At 26.8% G+C, this 19,330-nt stretch overlaps 1 protein-coding gene and 1 long non-coding RNA gene across 2 annotated transcripts in view; one reads left to right on the top strand and one right to left on the bottom strand.

Moving 5' to 3' along the window:
* The window catches only part of LOC100200480 (m7GpppN-mRNA hydrolase), an 18,837-nt gene extending 9,723 nt beyond the window's left edge, over positions 1–9,114 (bottom strand). The window contains exons 1-3 of the mRNA XM_065816785.1: positions 8,942–9,114; positions 8,063–8,214; positions 7,445–7,572 (exon numbers count right to left, since the gene is read on the bottom strand). Of these exons, the coding sequence (XP_065672857.1) occupies positions 7,445–7,572; positions 8,063–8,214; positions 8,942–9,009 (348 nt within the window). The 5' untranslated portion in view covers positions 9,010–9,114. The remainder of the gene's footprint in view (positions 1–7,444; positions 7,573–8,062; positions 8,215–8,941) is intronic.
* A 2,826-nt stretch (positions 9,115–11,940) lies between these two features.
* On the top strand, positions 11,941–19,075 carry LOC136090087 (uncharacterized). Its single transcript, XR_010643151.1, has 2 exons — positions 11,941–12,144; positions 16,634–19,075. It is a non-coding gene; the product is annotated as an uncharacterized LOC136090087 (long non-coding RNA).
* The last annotated feature ends 255 nt before the right edge of the window (positions 19,076–19,330 follow it).

Below are 19,330 nucleotides of genomic sequence, written 5' to 3'. Positions count from 1 at the left end.
GAAAAATATTCTATTATTCTTCAACCAAATTTTATTAGTTGAATGTTTAGAACTTTTTTCATTATACTAAGACTTTTTTTTTTAAGAAAAAAAGAATTTCCACTTGCATCATTAATTACGTTCTAATAATGATTTTTCATTGTTAAACGAAGTGTATACTACTTTAAATGCTTTTTCAAGTTTTCTTTTAAATAATCGCAAGGAGTAAAATCTTTATTTATCAAAATATAGTTTTATTAATAAACACAATTTTGTAAGTAACAAATTGTCTGGTTGTCCTGACTACAGACAGACTTTTTTTTTAGTTTCAGTCGCCTTTAGAGAAAACAAGTTGTCCTGTGCCACAGGACAATCATGAGAGTACACCCCTGATATATATTAGGGTTTGCATTCAGCAATGCAAATGTTATATGGTAAAATCTTTATACCAAATTTTTTTTGCAGACCTCTAACAGTTTAAAATCGGCAAAATATTAACGACCTCATTATTCCTAATTCCAAGGGCTGTATGTGTGTATATATATATATATATATATATATATATATGCAGGCCTTGTTTTAAAGCGGGTAGAGCGATTTACGTACGCCTTAAGGGATTTTACGTATGGGTACAGTGATTTATGTACGTCTTAAGGGATTTTACGTAGGCAGAAAGCAATTTCGGTTAAACAACTTTTTTAAACTTTTAAATTATTTTAAAAGTTAAAAAATTTTTCAACTTTTAAATTATTTTGTATTATAATAAAGAAGTAATTAATTTAAAAAAAAAACCACATTAACTTTTGAATGACAATATTGTTAAAATATTTGTTACAAAAGTTTGAATGACAATTATGTTAGATATAAGCGCTCCTTTAGTCCTTTGAAAAGTAAAGGCATATGTTACCAACTAAAATTGGGGACCAAAGCAGGGTCATTCCATGCCAAGTGGTGCAAATTTTAATGAGGTCCCTCATGGACCATCTCAGATTTTATTGAAATTTTTTGATTTTGTACATATATATGTTAAAAGCATGTTTTGAAAATTTTAGATCAATATCTAATGTGGTTCTTGAGAAAACGCTATTTAAGTAGTGGGCTATTTTGCATAAAATTTCACTCTACAAGAAAAAAGGGTTTTTTCATCATTTTTAACAGCCGATAACTTTTGAACAAGTTAGTTTTATACTTCAATTATTATAAGATAGCAAGTGTGCTGTGGATACTTTGAAAAAAGAAAAAAATATTATTTCTGGCATCTTAACTTTTTCCATAATGGCGGGCTAAAGTTGATTTTTTTGTTTTAAGAATAAGTTTTTTTGTGATTTTAAAGACCTTAATCTTAAAAACTAGTTACAAAGTTAATACAAATCAAATTGCCTGCTGATCTACATGTGGTGGATAAACATTTTTAAAAAAATCAGTTGATTAAAGAGCTGCATTCAAAAGTTATAGGTCTCCAAAATGAGTCAGATCGAGATTTTCGTAAAATTGATCTGTGATGCAAAGCATCTGTTACCTAAGATGGCACTTTTTTTTTTTTATAAAATTTTTTATACGCATCAATTAAAGACTGTTAATTAATAAAAACCAAAAAAATTAATGGGCGCTTATTTATAACCCCCAAAAGGTAGTCTCTAAAAGTCAGGTAAATTTTCCATAAAAAATTATTACTTTTTAAAAGTTTAGTTATTGTTTCATTTAATTCTATATTACTAGTATGTCAATCTAAAAAGTACTAATAAAACCAAATAAATTGTTGTATTTTAGAACTAATTAATAATAAGTAATATGCCTGAGCTTTCTACTTGCTGTATTGGTAAAGCATTAAATGAACAGTGCTATCTATCTAATAAAAGTAAACGCTACCAAGAACTGTCTAAACTAAACCAAGAGCTTATTTCTTTAAGAAGCAAAATAAATCCCATAGATTTTCTTTGTAGCTATCACGAGAAAGTTTACTTGTCGAGGTATGGGAATGAACATCGCAGGTATTGTTGTAATCCGTTGAACAAGCACGCAAAAAATGTGAAAAGTAAGTTTCAATATTTAATATCTTAATTTAATAAAAATACCTTAATAACACTAAATAAATAAAAAAAAAAAATATTTAATAATTATTTCCGTTATTTTTTAGATTCTCTTAGAGTTATCAGTCTTTCATATGCCAAAGATTTTGGTTTAATACCTGGTCAAAAAATTTGCACTAGTTGCAGAAAAATTCTGAATTGCAAACATAATACAAAAGAAAATGAACTCCAAGAAAAAGAAATCTATGTTGACAACCATACATTAAAAGAAGATCTTAATTCAAGTATTGCAAGTTTTGGATGCTCACCTCTAAAACTTGTTTCAAAAAAAGATAGAGTTGCATATGGAAAGCGTAAAATTGATAGCGTAAGAGCTCATACACAAAAGGCTGTTGCCAATGTGCTAGGTTTAGAAATAGCTGCACTTTGTGGAATTGAATCACCCTCAAAAAAATGTTTGAAAAAAACAAACACAGATTTAGACAATATTATGACTCAAATTAAGTCAAAATTTGAAAAAACATTGTCAAATTCTGAAAAAATCACACTTCTTACACTCACTCCAGACAGTTGGTCAATAGAGAAAACTCAGAAGTTTTTTTTTACTTCAAAAAGATCTGTAGTACAAGCCAGAAAATTAAGTAAAAAAAGTGGAATACTATTAAAACCTTCTCCAAAATCAGGTAGAAAACTAAGCGAAGATGTAATTACAGAGGTTGTTCATTTGTACGAATGCGATGAATGTTCAAGGGTTTGTCCAGGAAAAAAAGAGTTTGTTTCAGTTAAAGTAGATAGTAAAAAGCAACATATCCAAAAGCGCCTTCTACTAGTCAATATGAAAGAGCTACATATTGAGTTTAAAAAGAAATATAATTATCTTAAAGTTGGATTTTCAAAATTTTGTGAGCTAAGGCCCAAGTGGTGCATTCCTGTGGGTGGTGCTTCTGGTCTGCATGCAGTTTGTGTTTGTTAGTACCATCAAAATGTAAAGCTCCTTGTACAGAAAATTCCTGGAATTTCTGATTACAAAATCTTATTAAAATTAATGGTTTGTAGCATTGAAAATAGAGATTGTATGCTGCATAGCTGGGATAAATGTCCTGCTAAAAAGGTTTTGTTAGACTACATTGACACTTTATTTACAGAAAAAGAAATTAGTGAAGTTAACTTTTATCAATGGCAAACATCAAATTACCAATGTACTTTAGTACCAGCAACTCTACCTTTAGATGAATTTATTGAAATGGTTTATGAACAGTTAGATAGTTTACAAGTGCATCATTTTATATCAAAAAGTCAAGCCACCTACTACCAACATTTGAAAACTAATTTAAAAGAAAATCAAGCTTTGGTTCTTCTTGACTTTGCAGAAAACTATAGTTTTCTAATACAGGATGCAGTACAAGGTTTTCACTGGAATAACAGCCAAGCAACTGTGCACCCTTTTGTTGCGTTTTTTATAAAAGATGGAAAACTTGATAGTCAAAGTTATTGTGTTATATCAGATCATCTGAAACATGGAACAGATGCTGTTCATTGCTTTATCGGTAATGTTATTGATAAACTTAAACAATTACAAACATTTGAACACATTATCTATTTTAGTGATGGAGCTGCATCACAATATAAAAATTACAAAAATCTTATCAACTTATGCTACCATAAACACGATTTTGACATGACTGCAGAGTGGCACTTTTTTGCAACATCGCATGGTAAAAGCCCTTGTGATGGTGTTGGTGGAACAGTGAAACGTCTTGTTGCACGAGCCAGTCTACAATCACTAAACGATCCTATTGACACACCAAGCAAAATGTACAGCTGGTGTGTTCAACACGTCAAAGGAATATCTTTTTTTTTTGTTGACAAAGTTTCAATAGAAACACATACTACAAACTTCAATTTGGAAGAGAGATATCGTTCTTGTTCGACAATACCTGGGACACGAAACCACCACAGTTTTATCCCAATGTCACTTACCTCAATAAAAATAAGAAGAGTCTCATTTGATATTATTTGCACTAATGTGGATTTTTCTACTTGCAGAATTTATATTAATAAAATTTCCAGTTACTCACCAGGAGAATATGTGGCCTGCGTTTACGATGCTCAATGGTATTTAGGAAATATTCTTAGTATTTCAGAAGAGCATCAAGATCTTAATATGAAATTCATGAAAAAGTCTTTATGTAACAAGTTTACGTGGCCATGCAGAGATGATCTTTGTTGGGTACCTCTAATGCATATTTTATGCAAAGTGCAATCTCTTAAAGTCCAGTCAAACAGTGGAAGATTTTATAGTATTGACTTAAAAGAAATCAATGAGATTATTTTATTATTTGAGAAATTTAACTTTTTGTAAATTTTATTATTTTTGTTTATTTTCTTAAAAACATTTTGTTTGTTTTTCATTAAAAAAATTATTGTATTATAAAGAGGGGAGGGGACTTTATCTATTGGGATTTAAAAGTTCTTTATCTAAAGGGATTAAAAGGCTTTAAGCATTGATATTTTTTAATTGATATTTCATAATAAATAACATTATATAATTCAATGCATTTATTTATTATGTCAATTTCAGAATTTTATGGAAAATTTACCTGACTTTTAGAGACTACCTTTTGGGGGTTATAAATAAGCGCCCATTAATTTTTTTGGTTTTTATTAATTAACAGTCTTTAATTGATGCGTATAAAAAATTTTATAAAAAAAAAAAAGTGCCATCTTAGGTAACAGATGCTTTGCATCACAGATCAATTTTACGAAAATCTCGATCTGACTCATTTTGGAGACCTATAACTTTTGAATGCAGCTCTTTAATCAACTGATTTTTTTAAAAATGTTTATCCACCACATGTAGATCAGCAGGCAATTTGATTTGTATTAACTTTGTAACTAGTTTTTAAGATTAAGGTCTTTAAAATCACAAAAAAACTTATTCTTAAAACAAAAAAATCAACTTTAGCCCGCCATTATGGAAAAAGTTAAGATGCCAGAAATAATATTTTTTTCTTTTTTCAAAGTATCCACAGCACACTTGCTATCTTATAATAATTGAAGTATAAAACTAACTTGTTCAAAAGTTATCGGCTGTTAAAAATGATGAAAAAACCCTTTTTTCTTGTAGAGTGAAATTTTATGCAAAATAGCCCACTACTTAAATAGCGTTTTCTCAAGAACCACATTAGATATTGATCTAAAATTTTCAAAACATGCTTTTAACATATATATGTACAAAATCAAAAAATTTCAATAAAATCTGAGATGGTCCATAAGGGACCTTTGCACCACTTGGCATGGAATGACCCAGCAATAACAATAATATCAAGAATTGATAACAATAATAAGAAGAAGAATGACAGTAAAAATGATAGCAAAGAGCCCACAAAAAGTATGGAGCTAGGCTACATTAAACTTGAAAATATTTCTAAAGAACCTACTATTATTATAGATTATTGTTTAATTTTAAAAAATCTTTTTGCAAAAAAAAAATATTAAAAAGTTCAAAAAAGTACTGTTTAAGCAGTGTTTCACAGGAAGACATGTGATCGCACGTCATCATATACCCAGGCAAATTACATTTTGCTTTGACAGTTTGACCGCGGCTGTTTCAAAAAATATTTTAAAAATGCGCTAAATAAAAAATATTCTGAGTTATACCTTAATTGTAATAAATTACATCAAAACTTCTTATTAAACGTTTTTATATTATCGCAATGCTTTAAATGAAGTGACAATTTACTGATAATGACTTTTTTTAAAGTGTAATTGACAGTTATATATAATTTTTTTAATTTACATCATATAAATTATTAAAGTATGTGTTTTTTTATAAAAAACGTAATTTTAAAAATAAAAAATTATATTGTTTTTATAAACAATGACTTTCTACGGCAACGAAAGTCTCTTAACGAATTTTAATATAAGATTAATTAAAGTTAATACATTTAAAAAGTTTTAAAAAAAACTAAATTGTAACAAAAAAATTTTTGAAAGCAATTTTTTGTTACAATTAAATAAGTTAGATCTTTAATGCTTTTATATTATTAAAACGCTTTTTAATGAAGTAACAAACCACTTCTAATGAACTTTTATATTAAATATAAATAATAAACTGTTTCTTTTTAAATATATATAATTATGTATTTTTTATGATAAATGTTAATCTTTTGAAACAAATTTAAAAAAAAAAAGTACAAATGTTAAAACAAAGAATGAAATGGTTGTATAATGCGTAATTATTTACTTGTTTACATTTACAAGAAAACTGATATTTTTAAATTAGTAAAAAAAACGCTATAATTTAAATCAAGTGTGCATCTTTTTTAAACAATCATTAAAAGTAAATTGTTCTTTGTTTATTAATGTTTATTAATGTTCTAAACATTATTAAAGACAAAAAACTATTCCGAATGTAATTGAAAACACGATTTAAACTAAATATTTTAGTTTGTTGAGTTTTGTTTTAGATGGGTTTTATATATATATATATTTATTTTGTGTTTTTGCTTTAGTTAAGGGTATATGATATACACACACACACACACACACACACACACACACACACACACACACACACACACACACATATATATTATATATATATATATATATATATATATATATATATATATATATATATATATATATATATAAATAATATATATATTATTTATATATATATATTTTATTTGTTTTTGTAGTTATTTTAAGTGCTCCCAGAAGTCCTTACGGTTGTATCACAGAGCACCGCCGGAGAGCATTTAACAAGAAGTTCATGCCTCTTTCCGTACCAATGTCGCTTGTTGGGCTAGAGCTGGCGTCGAACCTTGGACCTCTGGGTTCTAAGCCAGAACTCTAACCACTGCGCCACGGTTGCTTAACTATATATATATATATATATATATATATATATATATATATATATATATATATATATATATATATATATATATATATATATATATATATATATATATATATATAAATATATATATATATAAATATATATATATATATATATATATATATATATATATATATATATATATATATATATATATATATATATATACATATATATATATATATATATACATATATATATATATAAACAAGACTGACTTTTTCATTTTTTAAAATACGTGTTTTGACTATATATCGTCAGTTTAAAATTACAAAATTTCTTATGCTCAAGAAAATAAAGAATCAGTTAAATTTTTTTTAGAAACTATTCTTACAAAAATATATATATGCTAGAGATTTTAGAAAACCTTTTTTTATAAGAACATTTTTAATGGAAAAAAAAAATTCAGAACAATATATGGATGGTATAGGATGTGGTAGTACCTATGTATAAAAGATTTATATTATAACAACAAAAGTTTTTCTATAAAAATCAATATAAGCACAAAATAATCTTTAAAATTACATACATTTTCCAGTTCTTCATCCAATAAAATAGCTCCATAAACAGGAACACGAACTTTGTATTGCTTCCAATTTTCATAAATGGACTGAATAGATTGCTTTTTTTTGTTCAAAAATTCAAACTCATTAAAGACTATTTATGTTAAGAAAAATTAATTGATAATAACTTTTTCAAATATAATTCAAATTATTGATAATATAAACTAATATATAACTAACATTTTTTATATTAACATCCTCCCAATAGCACCGTGTATACTGTACAACATCATATGGGTTAAAAATTCCCAAAATTCAATTACCTTTTTTTTTGTGATAATAGGACTATTTCAATAAAAATTCCCAATATTTTGTAGAACAAAAATAAATATTCCCAATATCCCAAAAACACAGAAAATATATATTCCTGGCTAACACCATGTCTTCAATATGGAGGAGAGCACTATGAAAAATTAAATTTAAATTAGCTTTTGCGCTGCTTTCTTTTATGTAAAAAGGAAGACATTGGTCACCTTTATACATAATACAATTTAATGTAATTTTTTATTTGATAATATATATTTTAGACAATGTTATTTAAATTTATTTCAGATTTAGAAATGTTTAGATAATTGAAAAGATACTTATAAATATAAAGTTTTTCATATCACATGATGGAAGATCCGGGTTTTCTTGTCGAGAGAAATCTATGTAATACCAATGGGCAAGTTCAATTTGAAAACATATACGCACCAGGTTGTTTTTTTCATTTTCAGGAATGTTGATTAAGAAGCGGCTTAGGAATAAAATTAAGACACATTAAATTTATCAAATAGCTTTACAATTAAATATAAACTATTATATTATATTATAAAATCTATATTAAAAAACTCCTGGTATGATCAAAGATAATCAAGCTTTAGAATACCAAAACTGGAACTGTGGATGTTACCCTCCTTGTATAATTTAAATAATTATTTTTTTGAATTTCTAAACTTTATGAAAAAAATCCTTAAGAATTGATTTAAGTCATTTTGGAAAAATAAAAAGATTTTATTAAAATCTTTTTTTTAGTTATTTTTATTTTTCAAACTATGTTTTTTCAAAAAAAATTTAAACAAAAAAAGGAATTTTAAGTACCTTTTAATGACCTATTTATTTTGCTAGTGTTGGATAAATAATTTATATTATTGCTTATTAAAAAATAACATGTAACTAAAATGTCTTGCAATCATCCTTTGTAATGAATGACATTTGTGATTATTAATTTTACAAATATAATGCAAGAAACACCAACCAAAATTTTAGTCTAAATTATTTAAACTTAACAGAAAAGCTCTTAACTGAAAAATTAGTTAGCAAAATCGAATAAATATACCAAAACCAATATACCAAATATATGAGTCTGTACCAATTTTATTTACTTTTAAAATTTCTATGCCTCACTATTGTATGTACATGCAGCTAAGAGAAACTGGTTATTTGTTATGGATAAAAGACTCATACTCGATTTAAAAAACAACCTGCAAAGATCTTGCAAAACATCCCTCGGAATGGATGGCAAGTGTTGAGTTCCGTTTTCATCAGACATCACTTACACATCTATGTAAGAAATGTTGTGGGAATAAAAGCTTAAAATGATTGCTTAAAATAGAACTAACCCGAGTAAACGTCGGGTGCAGGACCGTTTTATCTTTTTTTTTATTATTAATTTTATTTTTAGAGCGGAAGCGGTTAGAATTTAAATTCCCATGAAAAAGAAGTGAAAAGTGCTAACGTTTTAAACGCGTTTAACTACAGCAAATATGCGACAACTAAATTCTTTTTTGATAATAGTTCCTTCCAGGGACGCCCAGAGACAGGGCGTGCACCGGGCGCCAAGATTATATGGATGTCGGAAGACGAAGTAAGAAAAAAGTTATAGAAGTGCTACTAAAAATTAAAATTTTATTTTTTATTGTTGTTGTTACCATTATCTATACAGTGTTTGCTAATGTCAACAGGTCCCCCGCAACCCTTTTTGACGCCCTGCGTCAAAACTTTGCTAGTGCCCCATCAGATCCAATAAATCTAAAACGGGATATGATGACCGATTCCAGAGTCTAAAAAAAATTAGAACTAAGCTATCATCAACCAGAACAAAATAGTTTTTAAATATTTTGATTTTACTCGTGAATAAAGTTATTCCTTTTAAAAAAAACTAAAATAAAGATTTTTTACAATTGATTACATAAACTGTGTTTTCGAATATTTTCTTTGAGTTTTGCTTTGAATATCGCTCCTTAAAAAAAATTAAATATCTAATTTAAAAGAAAACATTTTTTTAAAATATATATATATATATATATATATATATATATATATATATATATATATATATATATATATATATATATATATATATATATATATATATATATATATATATATATATATATATATATATATATATATATATATATATATATATATATATATATATATATATATATATATATATATATATATATATATATGGCCACTGTTGATATTTATATTTTGACAAGTTAATATACCTTGCTATTTTATTTTTATTTAACGTTCTAATGACGTTCTTGACAAGACCTTTACGAGCCTCCGCATTCCTAATATAAGTAGAAAAAGATGACGTTCATTTTTTTTTTACGGAAAAAAAGAATATTCTGAAAGTAAAATTGTTGATTTTCACTGATGAAATTATTGACGTTCAATGATAAAATTGTTGGTTTTCACTAATAAAATTATTGATTTTCACTGATAAAATTGTTAATTTTTACTGATAAAGTTATTGACTTTCACTGATAAAGTTATTAACTTTCACTGATAAAATTATTGATTTTCACTGATATAATTTTTGATTTTCACTGATTTAAATTATTGATTTTTATTGATAAAAATTGTTGATTTTTACTGATAAAATTGTTGATTTTCATTGGTGAAAATCTAAAGAACGTTTTTGAAAAGATAACTGTTATCAGGCATGGCAAAAATGCTAGGGGATTTGATGGACCCAACTGTGCAAAGTTTTAAGTTTTTTTGGATAAAACTCCATCCCATTCTTAAAGTGAGTACATATAACAATTAAAACATCTAATTAGTACATATAACATTTAAGTACATATAACAATTAAAACATCTAATTGAAACTCTGAAGTTTCATAGAGCCCAGTTATTTTAATTGTTTTACCATTAATTATTTTAACTATTTTTAACATTTTTAAAAATGTTTTTAAATTAATTAGTTAAGGTAGGTGGTGATTGACCACCAGCCTACATAAGGTTAAACAACACAGTTATGTTACAGCAATTATTTTAAGCAAGTTAATATTTATTAACTTATGTCTGCTCCTGAATGCAGTTTTGAAGCTTGATATAAACTACACAAAAAAAAAGAATAAGTTTATAAAATCCATGTTTTGTTTAACACTTTATGCCCATGATGTGTTTGCGAAGAAGATTTTACTTGGATGGAAGTTTCACATAATCAGGTTCCACCTCAAACCTTGATTAGGACGAGAATCCACTTGCTCGTTACGAATCATAACAAACATCCGATGCAAAAAAGTACTTAGCAGTAAGATGTTGAAAAGGCTTGGTGTGAAAATGCTCGGTGTAAAAAGGCTTGGTGTGAAAAGGCTTGGTGTGAAAAGACTTGGTGTGAAAAGGCTTGGTGTGTTTAAGAAAAATGTCCATTATGGTGAGGAATTATTTTTGTTCAGTAAGAAGATATTTAAGAATATGTTATTATTTTAAAAAATTAATATCTTTTTTTGTAACAAATTATGATATTTAAAATATTGTTTGCGGCATTTGATTTTTATGATTGTATGTCAGTCAAGATATAATATTTTACTGGATTTTAAATAAAGTTTTTGTCATGGGATTTACAATTTTGTCGACTAAATAAATAAATAAATTTAAAAAAGTCCTCGTTTTTTAAAATTTGCCGACTCACTATCGATATTTGTCGACTGACTTTCTAAGCCTATCGACTAAATTGTATAAAGGGTCTACGTTTGCCGACTGACTTGTCTAAAAGGGTCAAATTCGCTAACTAAGTGACGAAAAAATCAATGCTTTCCTCTTGCAAGGCCGGCGCAAAGAGGAAAACAGCAATTGTTATTGTGCTGATATTTAGATTTATAAATAAATAAACCACACTATGCGAGACCATCCTTCTCGGTATCGAGTGGTATCGAACCGATACTGATAGTATCGACATTAGCATATAAGCGATACCACGCGATACGAGACCATTCTTCTCGGTATCGACTTATACCATACTAATTATCTAGGGTCTAGTGTCTAAACACTAGATAATCTACTCTAGATAAACCACTCTAGATTAACACAAGATAAACACAAAATAAACCGCTCGCAATGACGAATAAAGATTTTGACGAATGAATAAAGATTTTGACGAGTTTAAACTCGTCAAAATCTTTACTAGTAATTTACCGAACAATTTATGACTAAAACTATTAACTAATTTCTACACGTTTAAGGATAGGCGCAGTAGAGTGCAAATACAACGACTGACTTAGGGATAGACACAGTGAAGCGAATACACCGACTGAGGGTTTGGTTTGGAGAGGCAGCATTCCAGTCCACTATTGATCTAGACATAACCACTAACTAATACGTCAAATAGAAAGTTTACTATGTCGACGATAATTCAAAGAAAACTTAACATAGATAAAAAAGCGAGGTAACTTTCTAATTTTTAACTTATTTATAATTTTTATAGAGTAATTTGTTACTAATTTTTCAGTGGTAGGCTTTTTGTTCTCCGGTTGGTTTAGGCAGTTGTTTAATTATTTTTGTGTTGAACATAGGACTCACGTTTCCCATATTAAACTGGAGGCATTCGAAAGTCAATAATTTTGTATTAAAGTTATACCTAGTAATTTAACTTTGTGTGGTTTTTAAATTAAAGTTAAAAGTTATTACAGAGCTTTATTTAAATTTATTCATATATCATAATTAGTTTCTAGCCATCTTTTTGTTAACATGATTGTCTGAAAAATTTTCTAAAGCAGTTATACTTTTTGCTTTTTTCTAAGTCAGAAACAGAATTATTTAATAAAAGAAATGCTGTAGCGACATTGCCAAATAAGGTTGAGTCAATAAATGATAAAATCTTTTTCTGAAAAATATTTGGGTGTTGCAAATAACTTAACCAAGTCTAATAATATTTCTTCACAAAAAGCTAAGCTTAGTTATACTGATTTAGAATATGAAAGTAATCCGAGTTCAGATAACATTGTGTCTTACATATAACTAATCTGATTTTTCATGAATGGCTAATAATGATGATTTTAAAAATGTTGGTGCCTAAAGTTTTTCTGGAAAATAACTCACATAGTTCAATCTTAGATGATGAATATTGTCTTTCCCAAATGTTGGGCAATTTTTGGCTTTAAAGCACTATTAAACAAGATAATATATAAATGATTTGCTCAAAATATTTATTGAAAAAGCTTATTTCTTACCCATAGATTGTTGTAGGTTATTAGGCACAAAACAAATAAATAATATAATTCAATTGCAAAATAATTAATCTAAAAAATTTAGCCTAATAATTTAATTTAGCTTAAAAAGAAATTTAGAAAGAATTTTAACTTTTTTATTATTAAGAAAAATAAATATTGACAGAAATATAAATTAAAACGTCGACATATGTAATCAGCATTTTCCAAATACAAATATTTGTATTTGGAATTATTTTAGGTTAAAACATACAAATATTTTTCAAGACAACTCTGATAAAATGGTATCCCAAATAGAAGAATGAAAACAAGTCTTTTAACAAATATCCCTAAACAAACAAATTTTTAACTTATTTTAGTGTTAAATATCTGTAAGAAACACCTGTCAACCTAATTTATATAATTTCAAATAAGGGAAGATGGGGAACATTCAACCACTTAGCAGGTTTTTGGTTTTTGTTGAAGTCGCATTTTAAAATTGCAACAATTTCTGATGTGTCCACCAAACAAATATAATCAGCATCAGGGAAAATGAACATTAAACTTGTTCCTTTTCTTCTCAAAATTTTTATTGCGCTTATAGTAGAAACTTCTTTTACTTTAGTTGGAAATTTTACTAACACAAAATCTTCAATATGTATATCACTATTATGCATGACATCTGTTACCTCAGGTAAATTATCATTCTTGTTTAAATATCTTCATTGCTTATTTCTTCAGAGAGATCTTTAATTTTTTTTTTCTTTTAATGAAAAATCTCCTGAATAATTGTCTGGTTTGGTAGTTTTCTTTAAAAGCATTTTTTTTTTTCAAATGAATAACTTTTCCTCTTTTTTTCATCTTTTCCAAATGAAGTTTTTTCATCTTATCCTTTTCAGGAGTGTCGGTATAAATAGTTGACTTTCCTGGTTTCCTCTTTAATTTGTTTTGTCTTTGAAGAGCTTTAGGCAAGGGCTGCACCTGTTCTGGAGTCAGTTTTTGATTGTTGAAGTTATTCAAGTAGTTGCAAGAGGAATGTGTTTCATGGGTAGATAAGAGTGATAAATTATTTTGTAATGATGTATCTATTGCCCCTAGTTTTTCACTTGGTTCTCCCATTAGAGTTCTATCTGTGACATAACTAGGCATGAAATCTTTTTCGGTAAAGGGTACAAACCTGTTGTTTCAAACAAATTAATTATATTACAGTATTACAGGCTGTAAAGGAGGCCAGAAGAGTAAGTTTTGTTAATTGTGGAATACATTTTAAAGTAATATTTTTCTTGGATTTGATACAAGCCAGTCATTATATGCAACTGCACCACTTGATTTGAATGGTGAAAAAATGCAAACATCAAGAGGCTGTATGTGATGAGTAGTACGGGGAGGAAAGCTTAGTAAACATAATCCATTCTCTTTACAAAAGAGAATTGATTCCAGTGAGCAATAAGATTTGTTGGTGCGATTAACTATGTGTTGTAGCACAAAAGGAAACAATTCTGAGGTCATGCATCCGCTTTTATTACAGAGAGCAATACTAGATGTTGGACCTCCTATCATAAAGCTATCCAATGTTACTAATTAGCCACGTTCTGCTGAAGCTACCTGTGAAACTTGTTTCTTGCCACACATTGATATGACTTTTACAGTTTTCAAGACTGTTGTGCAACTAATTTCATCTAAATTATAAATTCTTGATGGGGGAAAATAAAATTGCTCCAAAACTGATTTATTATTTTCAAAAAAGTGATCAACTTTATGTTTGTTAAAACCTGTGCTTCTACTCAGGCTTTTACTCTCAGGTTTTCTAAGAGACAAAGTTTTATGCCTTGCCATAAAACCTCATAGCCAGCCTTCGCCTGCTATACCATGTTTTTCCCATTCTGCTAGAAAGTTGCCATTAGTCAACTTTTTTTCATAATCATAAGCCAGCTTCATATGCTTTTATAAATCAGTACATAATTTATGTCTGAAGACTTTTTAATTTTCTAACATAATCTCTTGATCAGCAGTAAACACTTGCTTTGCTGTATATTTACTTGAATAATTTGGTAATTTATCCTCATAGTCAGTATTCTTTCCAGAAACTAAATTGCTTGAAAATCTTTTTAAATAATCTTGTTTATTAAATGTTTTCAAAATATTTTTTATTTTACTTTTCAGCCTAGATCTTTTCACATTAAATGTTAAAGCAGCTTGTCATTCAAGCAGTGAGTTATTGAAAATACTAATAATAGCTTTCTTTACCACATTTTTATCTACTTTATTTTTATCTGTTTTTATAACATATTTCCGAGGCATCTAAAAGGAAAAGAGATTCTCTGCGGATTTTTTAAAACATGAAAAAATTATCTTTTATATCAATAATCGGATTTTCTTCTATATAAGTACTAACGCTCATTAAAATGGATCGATAATTGTTTCCCGCAATAGCTTATCAACAGACAAAACATGCATAAAAATTTTAAGTGGTAATTTTAAGCATGATGGGAAATATTTGAATAAATAATAGGTTGACTTTTTTTATAAAAAATCTCTAAAGTAAATTATATATTTTATGGAAAGACAAGTTAAGTTTTCTAGATCTATAATTTTTTAGAATATTTGTCTAAAGCTTTATAGTTAAAGTTTAAAAAGAAAATTTAAAAAGAAAAAAAAAAATTTAGGGGGCAAAATCAGTATATTACATTAGCATTTATAACATTTATAAATGGTAACTCTTATTTATAAATGCTAATAATTTTTTATTAAAAACATTGAAACAAAAAGTTCTTATCAACAAAATTTGATATTTACTATATTTATTTGTCATTTTTTTAATGTAGAACACATTTTGTCATTTTTAAAAATAGTTTTTTTTTTTGGAGGTGGAAAAACTTACAAAAGGCACAAATTACTTTTTTTTAAGTTAACATTTAAAAAAAAAAAAAAAAAAAATTTAGATAAAATTTTGATCAACATGGTAAATTTTTGTTAAATTTGTATATAAGTTTTTATTTATTTCAAGTAGTGATTATCATTTCATCATCACTTTTTCTAATATGTTGTTATTTTTTCTTTTGACTTTTAAAAATTAAAAAAGTATTTATTTTAGAAAATAAACAAAATTGGAATTACAATATGGAAAATCTATCAGTTTCAAGTATTTAACAGCATAGAAACAAACCGCATTGCATCGTTTGACATTTAGTTAACTCCCAAGAGCTTTTATGAAATTAAAACTGTTCAAAATAAAATGAAAGGGAAAATTTTTGAAATAAAATGAAAGTTTTAATTTTTAAAAAGAAGAATAAGTTTATTTTTATTATTATTATTTTTTATTAATGATAAATTAAGTTTGCCTGTTTAAATTATTTACACTGACAAACACCTTATAAAAACTAAAAAATTTTTTCTAAAATAAAATTTTTTGTTGATAAATTATATTATTCCAGCATTATTAGGATTATATTGATTTAAAAATTCAAATGTTATTTTATTCTTAGACCTGATAAAGAAAATGCACCTGTTTGATTTGCGAACATCATTGGCAAGTAAATGCTATTTATATCATTATCAGAGTGCACATTTAACATTATTGTTAAATGTGCGAACTGGTAATGAAATAAATACTGTTTTATCTCTGCTTATCAAATGGTTCTGTTTTTTTTTTCAAGTTATTGAAATAAAATAAAATGGTTCTGTTTTTTTTTTCAAGTTATTAAAATAATGATTTTTATTTTATTACAGAAAATATGGAAAAAAAATGAAAAGAAATTGTCAAGAAACACTTATGGAATATGAAAATCAATGTTCTCTTTGTCAATATTTGCATCTACCTTTTCTTCATTTTTACATTTAAAACAAAACATACATCAGAAAGGTTGCCACCAAATCAGGGAAATATAGATATGATCAGGGAAAAACGATTAATTTAGTCGAAAATCAGGGAGTTGTTTAATTTTGTACTATTTTTAATGTTTTAAATGTTTTATAGTAAATAATATTCATTTTTAGTTAACTAATTAAATAATTATACAGCTCAAAAGATTGTTCAAATATATTATATTTGATCATTATAAAAAAAATTAACTTTTATTCTTATCATTTATTTGCAGTATAAACCAAATCAAAAGTTTATGCAAAGCATTTTATGTAGGTTTGAGTAGAACCATTATTAATAATTTAAATGAATTTATTAGATGCTTTTTTGTGTAGAAATAGCTTCAACATTTGAAGACTTTCAAAGCTTTTTGTGTAGAAATAGCTGAAATATGTAAAGACTTGAAGTTTTTTAAAACAATTTTGTATTTTCATTCTCTTTTTTTCGAATAAATAAAAATTTAAAATTTTTAAATGACAATTTATTTTGATGAAGAATGTTTGAGTGATCTATTGTTTAAAAAAAGGCTGGTAAATGGCACAGATAAAAAGTCAAAGCATGCCAAGTTCAATTCAACTTACCAATTATAGATCAGAGAGCTGTGAAAAGTCATATGGAGGGGAAAAAACATGTTCAGAAAGTCAAAACCAGTATCCTGCTACTTCAAACATGCACAGTCTACATCTAACAACCAAGGAGTTCTTATAGTAAATCAATCTGATAAAACTAGTGCAGAAATCTCTTTTGCATACTGTACAAAACAATTTCTCATTAAACTAGTTTAATGAGAATAGTCTACTATATCAAAAAATGTTTCCTGATAACACAACAGTTAAATCTTATGAGATGGGTAGAATAAAACTTGGTTTATTAATTTTGGTCTTAGGCGTTGTTTACACTATTAAAAGAAATATCTGAATATCTTTTTTTTTACATTTTCTTTTGATGAAAGCCTTAATGTTTCTTTTCAAAATTGTCAAATAGATCCAAATAATATTTATTTTTAGAACGATCTCTGATCAGACAGACACCCGAATGATTCCATGGCTTAAATTTTAGATTAAAGCTTAATGAGTTAAATAATTAAACAAGATGTTTTATGCAGCATCATAAATGGGAGGCAACTTCTGAAATTTTATTTCACTAGAAATCAGAAGTTTCTGCTGTTAAAATCAATGACAATTGGTTTTGCTGCGGAACGGAACGTTATGGAATTAAAGGAGAAAAGGTGTGATCTCAAGATGTGATCAATATATTCATGAAAGATCGTTGACTTATAGTTATTTAATTTCTTGAAAAAGTTTAAATTGAGCTTCTTTTCTTGAAGCAACTAGTTACATCAGTTTAAAGTAAATCCTATCAAAAAAAAAGCAGATTTTCTTATACAGATAAAATCTGTAGATGATCAGCTTTAATTCTTCTCTGCATATCTTTTCAAATGAATGCGATCTCGCTTTCACACAATTCTCGAGTTGTTAGAAAAACAATTCTCACACAATTCTCGAAGTTGTTAGAAAAAAGTTCATCTAATCTTTTACCAGCATTAAAAAAAAGTATCACACTAGAAATTGCTTAGACGAATTTTGAAACCATCAAAGTTGGTATAAAATACAAGGTTTTGTCAAAAGTCTTGTTTCTGTTAGGTCATGGTCAAGCATTAGTTTAGAGAGTCTTTAGTATAAATAGTGAAAACATGAAAGAAAAGTCACTTATCTTTTGTGAAAAAAGATAAGTGACCATCGAAGATCTCATGATATTTAACAAATTGAAGGTTCAACATGTAAAAATCAACAATGAAAGATTGCTTGTGACGCCTCGTTGAAATATTAATATCAAGTGGAAAATAAAAAGTTGCTAAAGTCACTGCTAAATTCCATTTTTTTCAATATTTTATTCAGCTTTAATTTTAATTGTATTCTATTAAAGTTGTTTTATAATTACAGCAATAATTGTGCATTTGACAATATAATAATAGATTTTTCTTCTCTAGCTTTTCATATAAAACAATAGTAAAAGTGTTTTTGGCTCTTTAAAAATGTTTTATTTGCTACTAAAATGATTAATACTTTTGTCTGGTCAGCTCTTGTTTTTAGAGATGAGCCAAAAAGTAAGAATTGTTGCACCGTGTCCTTGGGTGGATTTGATAAATATGATTCTTGTGAACAATTTTACTGAAGATGACTGAACAAAATAGTGAATCAGAAAATGAGAACAAAGTAGTGAATCAGAAAGAGAGTAGAGTTTTGTTAATTTGTTTTATTAATTAAAAATTTATAATGATTTTTGAGTTAGTAAAATATGCTGATAAATTATAATTCGTCTTTTTTTTGGTATTTTATTTTATTGCAGTCCATCAGACAAGAAAGGATAATTTTGTGTAAATGTTGACTTGATATTAGTATTGCTTTAAAAACATTTTTTTTTTGCATCTTATTTTTGAGTCCCAATGAGTTTTTTTTGGTTTAATAAAAAAAATGCTCAAATTGTTTTGTTCTTTTAGAGATAATCGTGGTGCAAATATTAAACTTAGTCCTCAGTCATTGTAATATCAAAAGGTTAAGATA

The sequence above is a fragment of the Hydra vulgaris genome, chromosome 13 (assembly GCF_038396675.1).
Source record: "Hydra vulgaris chromosome 13, alternate assembly HydraT2T_AEP".
NCBI classification, from domain to species: Eukaryota; Metazoa; Cnidaria; class Hydrozoa; order Anthoathecata; family Hydridae; genus Hydra; species Hydra vulgaris.
The sequence above is the reverse complement of the archived record's forward strand: the minus strand, read 5'-3'. Positions and strand labels throughout refer to the sequence as shown.